Source organism: Mirounga leonina, unplaced genomic scaffold (genome assembly GCF_011800145.1).
Source record: "Mirounga leonina isolate KUSES-001 unplaced genomic scaffold, KU_Mleo_1.0 Mir_94, whole genome shotgun sequence".
In the NCBI taxonomy this organism is placed as follows: Eukaryota; Metazoa; Chordata; class Mammalia; order Carnivora; family Phocidae; genus Mirounga; species Mirounga leonina.
In genome coordinates, this window is record NW_023270855.1 from 8,004,166 (window position 1) to 8,012,252 (window position 8,087).

Sequence of the window (8,087 nt, forward strand, 5' to 3'; positions counted from 1 at the left end):
TGGCGGGGAGGGGGTTTTTGTTTTGTTTTGCTTCAGGAGGAGGGGCTCTGAAAAAGCTGCAAGTTTCTCCCAGAACTCCCTATTCCTCCACACCCTTGAGCCAAGCAGTCTAAGCTCAGCTCAGGTGGCCAGCAAGGGTAAAGGTCTCCTGGTGACACCCTTGCATCCTGCTGGGGCTAAAGGAGAAATTCCAGCCCCCTCCGGGGAACTGGCGAGCTGCTTTCCAGCAGGAGGTACTTACTCCCCCACCTACTAAGGGGCTTAGTCCAGCCCCTCCACTGTCCCTTGAGTCTCTACAAGGGTCCAGTGCCCCCTCTAAGTCGGGTGGCCGGTCATTTGATGGCCAGCTGTCTACTGCCTCGATGTCCTAACGGGCTCCCCCGCCCCAATCCCACCCCACTCGGAGCAGACGGATTTTCCTGGAATAGCATGTGTGCTGTGGAATCGTGACGGTCCACCAGGGAAGGCACCGAGCTGGCGGCCAGGAACGCAGGAAGCCGGCCCCACCACTGCAGGCTGTGTGGCTTTGAGCAGAGGGGGGCCTTTCTGGTGGTCAGGGCTCCTTCCAGTGAAATCAAAGGTCAGCAACCCAGCTCTTCAAGGTCTGTCCAACTCTTGTATTCTGCTCCAGTTCTGTCAGTCCTCTGTTCAAGAACCTTCAGGAGCCTCCCTCCCGCAGATAAAGCCCCAGCTCTTTGGGCTAGCAGCCTTCAAGGCTGTGCATCGCCTGACCCTGAACCGCCTTCTGGGCCCTTCCTGATGACCTCCCCCATTGACACCCTCGCCCAAGGGAGCCAGCTTTCGTATCATTGCCCCAAATGCTCTACACCCACGCCTTCTGTTCACCCTCGCTCCCGCCACTCTGCCTGCAGGGGCGCCCTCCCTTCCATCTCCACCATCTGCCTCTTGCATGGAGCCCTTCCCATGCTCCCAGCTCCCAGCCCGAAGTGAGTTCCTCCTCGGGAACGCTAGAGCCTCTGGGCAGACAATTCATTCAGCCCTTGGGAGTCACTGCCTGGACATCCAATTAGATGAGGCTCTGCAGACCAGGGGAATCCCCCAGGATGTTAATGAACTCTCCCTCTGAGAACATGTGACCGTGGCATATGCTTGCAAGCCCTGCAGGCCCAGAACACAAGGGGCTGTCCCATGCAGGATACCTCAAAGGCTATAAAGGATTTTCATACCCATCACCTCAGGTCATCCTCAAAGCCACTCTGAGGAGCCGCCCTGGCAGAAGGGGGATTCCTGGGGACCTGCCCGGGCCCCGTCAATTTAGGAGTAGACACTGGTGCCAGTCCCAGGCCACGGCCCCTCTGCCGCCAGGTCCAGTCTGGGCCCTCTGGGAACCCCGCTGAGGGAAAAGGAGGCAAGCCAACACGGGGGTTAGGAACACCAAGGAAGCCGACTCAGCAAGCACCACCCAGAAGAAATGACGCGCACAGCCACGGCCAGAGACGATCCGCCCCCCCGCCCCTCTGAGGGGACAGGTCGGCAGCCTGAGCGGCCACCCCTCCTGGCACGGGACTGCCCTGCTGGGAGCAGCAGCAGAATGACAGGAGCCAGGCTCCCCATGAGCTGGAGGCGTGCGGGAGCCAGCACAACCTCAGTCACAGAAGAGCAGGTCCGGGCTGGAAAATCTCTCACAAGTCTAGCCACCACTCCCGGTCTATCCAGGAAGGTGGGCGGCTTCGGAAGGAGGGGCACAGAGCAGTGGAGGGCAGCCAAGCCGGCCCAGCCTCCAGGCCTCTCCCCTCCCTCCCGCCCGCACCTGGCGACAGCTGCAGCAGGTGCAGCGACCCAAGCAGCCCAGCAGTCTGGCCAGGCTTTTGACCTCCACTGCTGATTGCCACCCAGGGCGCACGAGCACCTTCAGTTCCCGAGGAATGTAAAGCAGCCACGAGAAGTCAGGATGCAGTTGCCAGTTCAAAACAAACACAGGGCTCCCTACATAAGGCCCGGACAGCCACCGGGCACCACCTCCACCAGGAACCCCAGGTAGGCTCTCTCTCTCTCTCTCTACTCTTCGGATGTGGCTTCGTGGGTTTAACTTTGACTGCTGGCCATTCACAGGCCCATCTGAACAAAGGGGTGGGGGGGACTGCACAACATGGGGCAGCCCGGCTGCTCAGAGACAGCTGGAGCACCCCCCAAATCCCCATATACCCTGGGGACCCTGCTGGTTCAGCTTCAAGATCCTTCATGAAGAAACCTGGCACAAGCCCCTAAGGGCCCAGGACAAATATGGGGAGTCCCACTGCCGCACAGCCTGGGAATAGTGAGCACATATCCTTCAATTCACTCCCTGGGGGAGGTGAGCAGAGGGAGCCCCTCTAGCAGGGGTGGGAAGAGCTTCTCCTCAGCAGTGACATCCCAGGTCCAAGTCCCCTCACCCTGTCTGATGGGCGAGGTCCGGGGCACAGGGAGAGACAGGAGGGCAGTGCCTGGAGACCCTCTCTCCTCCAGGCCCATTGGACACCATGCCCTCCTTGGGGACCCTGTGCAGCCTGCTGCTCTTCACTGTGCTCTGGATGGACTTGGCCATGGCGGGCTCCAGCTTCCTGAGCCCTGAATACCAGAAAGCCCAGGTAAAACGTCTCCCCACAAAGCCCCCCATTCAGGCTGAGGTATCTCGTTCCCGCCTTGCCATGTAGCAGCCAGCTGTGTGACCTGGGCTTCAGCTTTCTCCAAGAGCACACAGGACAACTCTGGGTCTGACCAGGGCTTCACACCTCGCTCTGCTTCTGCAAGTGTAAGGGGGCTTAGGGCCCTAAGAGAATACCTCTTTCCAGCAGAGAAAGGAGTCCAAGAAGCCACCAGCCAAACTGCAGCCCCGAGCTCTCGAAGGCTCGCTCCGCCCAGAAGACAGAAGTCAAGTGGAAGGGGCAGAGGATGAGCTGGAGATCCAGGTTGGTTCCTCTGCAGTTCTATGCTTCTGTGGCCGTGGGGGGGTGGGGGGGGGAAGGCAGGCTAGGAACAGGGACCCACTTAGCGACTACTTAAGAAATGTAAAATAGTATGAAAAGAGTTGACTCCAAACTGGGCTCTACCAGGTCTTTTCCCATCAAGAGGCAAATGCCTAAGAGAAGTAACTTTGCTACAACAGAATGGGACAGGACCAGGAGCCGGGAGCAGAGGAGAAAGGGGGGTGCTAGCCAACACCAGCTGATTTCAAAAGAGAGTCAGCAAACATGGTGCCAAGAGACAGACAGGCTGAGGATGTTTCCCCACAGAAAACGGTCTGGTTGGCCCAGGGGCCTCTCCGACCTCACCCGGGGCAGGAGCGTACCTGGACGGCACTCTGTCAGGCCAGACAGCGGTAGCCCAGCGGCCACTCACCGTCCCCATCTGCAGACAAGACAGGATCAGTCGGGCTTGTTTGGGCTCCTACAAATCTTGCATAGGGCAAGGAGAATGTTTGGGAATAAAGGGGGAGATGAGGACAGAGAGGGGGGAAGGGACTTCCTGGAAGACGGGCCGTGGTTCAGGGAATGGCTCCGGTGGCAACAGACATCTCCATGCGGTGACACCAGAATTCCCCCAGGGGACTGCCTGCGCCCACGGACCCAGGCTGCATTTACACACTGTCTCCCCCTTATCATACACCATTTAGTCTCTACAACAACCTGTGCAGTAAGTAGGTCTGACATTTCACAGACGAGGAACAGAAGTTCAGACAGATGAACTCACATGCCTGAGGTGCCACAGTCAGTGTGTGGCAGAGGTGGGGCCCGAGGTCAGGGCTGACTCCAGCTCCCGAGCCCCCCTTCCCCTCACTGGCCTGTACCAAGAGCACCCCCACTTGTCTCTTCTGGCCTGAGAAGCTGAAGGGCATCCTGCCTTGGCCTCACTCCCTACCCACCAGCCTCTTCTATCAACCCACGCTCTCTCCGACGCTCACCAGAACCTAGGGGTGTCCTTGGATGCGTACCCCACCATGTGTGAGATCCCCAGCCCACCACATTCCCATTCGATTCCTGCAAATCCTCAAACTAAAACCAGAGAATTGCCTGGGGAGCTCCAGCCCTAGGCAGCCGGCACTCACCCGAGCCGGGCTAGCTCTCAGTCTGCCCAGACAGGGAAGGGGTTTCAGGACCTTGCTGACTCAAGGTGGGGCTGGGACAACCAGAAGTTTCCAGTTCCCAGGAAGGCTGGCCTCGGAGGTCACGGCCTATACCACCTCCACTAGAACCCGAAGTCTGAGCTGTCTGGGAGGCACGGGGGCTGCCAGAGGCGGGGAGGCCCACCCCCTGGCTGCGGGGCTCTGGACACACTGCCTAAGCCCCTCCGGCGCTGGGGTTCCACCTCTCCCCTCTTGGGCCCTCCACCTTCCCCCAGACGTGGTCCTCCCGAAATCAACTTCCACAGCTGGAAGACTTCTGAGACCAAGTCCTATCCCTTCCCCCCGCCCCCATCCCAGAACTGAATGGATGAGGCACTGGGGCCAAACGGGCCTTTTCAAGTCCCCAGAAGCAAACCTCCGCCCCAGAAATTGCCAGGCTGCCTGTCCCCTGCCCCTGCCACTCAGTTCCAGGGTGCTGGAGCAGCCAGCAGGCCCCCAGATTGGGGCTCACGTGGTTCCCGAGAAGTCTGTGCAGGCCAGCCCCAGCGGGGAGGAAAAAGGAGCAGTTGCTGACAGGAGGGACCTGAAGGGCCGGAGTTCCCTCAAAACCCAGCCAGGTCATTCCCCACTCCCTCCACCTTCCCCATGGAGACCAGGAAGAAGGTAAGTGTTTGAAAGGGAACAAGGAGCTATTTGTTTTCTCCATAACCTCTTGGAGCCCATTTGCTCATGTATGAAATAGGAAGGACAGTGGTACTGGCCGGGCTGGGAGGCCCGGGGACTGTCCCCAGCGTGGAGGCAAGGCCTTGGCCAGGCCTGGCGGACGGAGGGGCCCGGGACCAGAAGAGGTTCCCAGGCTGGCCGATGGAAGTCCTGCAGTCTAGTCCCTGGCCGCCACCCCCCTGCAGCCTTGGGCAAGTCCTGCCGGGAGGACAGGGGGCACAAGGACCAATGACTGAAGGCTCCCTCCCAGCACCAAGATTCCTTCAGTGACTCGTTCAGACATCGCCGTGACCAGCACGCAGGTACCAGGTCCCGAGGCAGCTACTGGAAGAACGGAGGGAAAGATACCGTCTGCCCTCCAGGGGTGAAAACCATAATGTGGCTGCAAAGAGAGCTCCTTCCCATTTTCCCAAAGCTCTAAGCTTCAATAAACCATCTCCGAGAGTGCTGAGAAAGGAGGGAAAGTGGGGTGCTCTCCCTGTAGGAGGGAAGAGACAGAGGCACAGAAAGAAGAAAGCACTTGGCTCAGAGCATCTTTCCAGGGAAAGGTCAGCTTCTTATCTGACTTTCCATGGAACAAGGAAAGGCCTGTGCCCAGGACGGGAAGAACAGCTGCGAGAGGGGGTGGGGGCAGTGGAGGGGCAGAGACCATCACCCAGGCTAGCGCTATGACACTGGGGAGACCCACTGTCCCCCCAGTGTCCCTCCCCACCGGACCCTGAAATTCTACCTTGGCGACTCTACCTTATGCCTTCCAAAATTACAAGGGGGAGGGAGTGGGAGCAACCCGGGGAGCCCCACGGCTTCTGTGAGCAACCTCACTAGAGGGAAGGAAAGAGTGCAAGCTAAGTCTCCTCAAGATGGCAGGGGCAGGAAGAACAGGCCTAAGAAGGCAGAGTAAGCTGGCTGAGCTGTCCCGCAAGGGTGCGTGCTGAGCCCCAGGCCCTGCACCCTCCCTGCCCCATGCTGACACCCTGAGAGCCCAGGGCCTCCTTTGGGAGAGAGGTGTGTTTGGGAGGGTGTGACCTCTGACACCTCCTGGGTCTTCCCTGCCGCTCCTCCTAGTTCAACGTCCCCTTTGATGTCGGAATCAAGCTGTCGGGGGCTCAGTACCACCAGCACAGCCAGGCCCTGGGGAAGTTTCTTCAGGACATCCTCTGGGAAGAGGCCAACGGTAAGTCCCTGCCCCAGTCAGGTCACTTCAGCTTCCTTGGAGTCCCAAATGGGAGCCCAGACTATGGGTGACACAAGAGAGATTTTCTTCCCCTACCCCTGCCTCTCAAAAAGCTTCTAATTCCCTTCCCAAATGTCTGCCGGAGAGCGGGCTTGAGTGGCTCGGAAGAGGCGTGAGCAAGTCTTCGTATTCCAAGAATGCTCTATGCTCTAAGAACTAGCACATTAACGACCTCTGGGGCCCCAGGGAACCCCAATTTCCTAAAGATAAAATGGAGCTAACACCCACTGTGAGAGCATAAAATTATTTGATGTTAAGTACTTTTACTGGATAACTTTACTTCACAAACAAAAGGAATTAGTGCTACCATCAGAATTAAGCAAAGGTTTCTAGGTTTTGTTGTGACTCCCTTCTTGCCATGTAAAAAGAAACCATCCAATCTGCTCCTGATCGGGGGCAAACGCCTGCCTTTGGAAGCACCCGACCACCTGCAAAGCACTTCCCTAACCCACATGGCCCCACCCTGCACCCCACCCACCACGTGAGGTAGACAGAACAGGGCACTCAAGTAGCAGTGCCGATAAGGAAACCAACACTCAGCTTTCAGGTGACGAGCCCAAGTCACACAGTGCACACTCCCAAGGCCAATACGTGACCCTCCCCCAGCATTACAACGCACCACCTCCAACATCACCACTGTGGAAGAAAAGCCATCTTCCACGGCCCTGGCGGGAGGGCAGACTCTGAATTTTGACTTGGCCTCTTGCTTTTCAGAGGCCCTGGCAGACGAGTGATCATCCACAAGACCGGCCCGCCTGTGTTCCTCCCAACCTTAGAAGCACTCACCCACTTTTACACTGTTTCTGCAACCACTCCAGTTCTGAGTGGTACTAGTTTAAGAGGTGAATAAACATTCAAACCGTATGCCGAACGTTTAAAGGAGAAATTTATTTCACCAAAGATGAAAATTTCACATTTCACTGAAAAAAAAATTTTTTTTAAACTATGGTCAATGGGAAGAGAAAAAAGAAGGACATGTAGTAAGGCAGGTATGCATGCTTAGGAAACCAAGAAAGGAAGGGAGCGGGGGATGGGAGAAGAAGACCGTTCTTGTCAATATCACAGCTTCCGGAGCACAGCGAAGTTACAATGAGAGCTTAGTAACCATCAGCAAGGACTCTGGACCAACAAACTTCAGGTGACATCATCAGAGCCAACATCCACTGAACGGATACGCACGATCCCAACAGGATCCTGGGAATGCCAAAGCGTGAGTCTGAAGTTACACGTAAGTATACCGGCCACGGCTAGACAGGGCTGAAATAACCACTTCTCCCTCCTCCTTGTCCACTACTGAAAAGACATGGCAAAGCAGATGCCACCTCGTGTGGGCAAGGCTGGGCACTGCCTTGGTGACTTATCGATACCAGGGAGCTGTCCCTAAAGACTGCCAACTCCAGCGCACAACTGAATTGAGCCTTGATCCTTACGTCCACAACTCAGTTCCACTAAAGATACCAGCCCTCCTGGGAGGAAGGTCAGTTATGAGTGATTTACACTTGAGCACAAACGTGTGAACCGGTTGCTAAGAAACTGGTGATGACAGATGATGGGTGAATCACAAAGGAGAAAAAAGAAAACAGAAAAGACTAAGGAGGCTCCAAACATAAGCACTGCCAATCCAGACACATGACTACCTACCAGAAACATGCAGGCCAGCCCTCAGCAGAGCCGGGGTAACACGCACACCCTGGAAAAGCCTTGGTCAGAGGGCTACAGGAGCCACGTCTCTTCTCAGGTAAACTTCTGGTCACCTGGCACTGACCACACTTGGCAGGCACGTCGACACCCAGCCGCCAGCCCCCAGCAAAGAGCACCAAAGTCACCAGCATCAGAGAATGTCTTAGAGATGCAGAATCTTGGGGCGCCTGGGTTAAGAGGCCTGGCTCTTGGTTTCGGGTCAGGTCGTGGTGTAGGGGTGGGGAGATCGAGCCCCTGTAGGGCTCCGCACTCAGCGGGGAGTCTGCCTCAGGATTCTCGCTCCACCCCTGCCCCTCCCCCCACACCCGCTCTCTCGCTCTCAAATAAACGAATCGGGAAAATCGGGAAAATGGGAAGGGAAGGGAA

The 8,087-nt window shown here is 57.1% G+C and overlaps 1 protein-coding gene across 1 annotated transcript; it reads left to right on the forward strand.

Annotated features, from left to right (window-relative positions):
• Positions 1-2,247: 2,247 nt before the first annotated feature.
• Positions 2,248-6,889, forward strand: GHRL (ghrelin and obestatin prepropeptide). Its single transcript, XM_034997290.1, has 4 exons — positions 2,248-2,588; positions 2,793-2,909; positions 5,852-5,960; positions 6,735-6,889. The coding sequence occupies exons 1-4, from the start codon at positions 2,481-2,483 to the stop codon at positions 6,752-6,754; spliced, it is 354 nt and encodes a 117-aa protein (XP_034853181.1). The 5' UTR covers positions 2,248-2,480; the 3' UTR covers positions 6,755-6,889.
• Positions 6,890-8,087: the final 1,198 nt, after the last annotated feature.

Bases quoted from the DNA above. Each gene is read 5' to 3' on its own strand.
- GHRL (XM_034997290.1), top strand. From the start codon at position 2,481: ATGCCCTCCTTGGGGACCCTGTGCAGCCTGCTGCTCTTCACTGTGCTC. The intron at 2,589-2,792 runs GTAAAACGTCTC...ACCTCTTTCCAG, and splicing joins CTGAATACCAGAAAGCCCAG to CAGAGAAAGGAGTCCAAGAA. The intron at 5,961-6,734 runs GTAAGTCCCTGC...CTTGCTTTTCAG, and splicing joins CCTCTGGGAAGAGGCCAACG to AGGCCCTGGCAGACGAGTGA.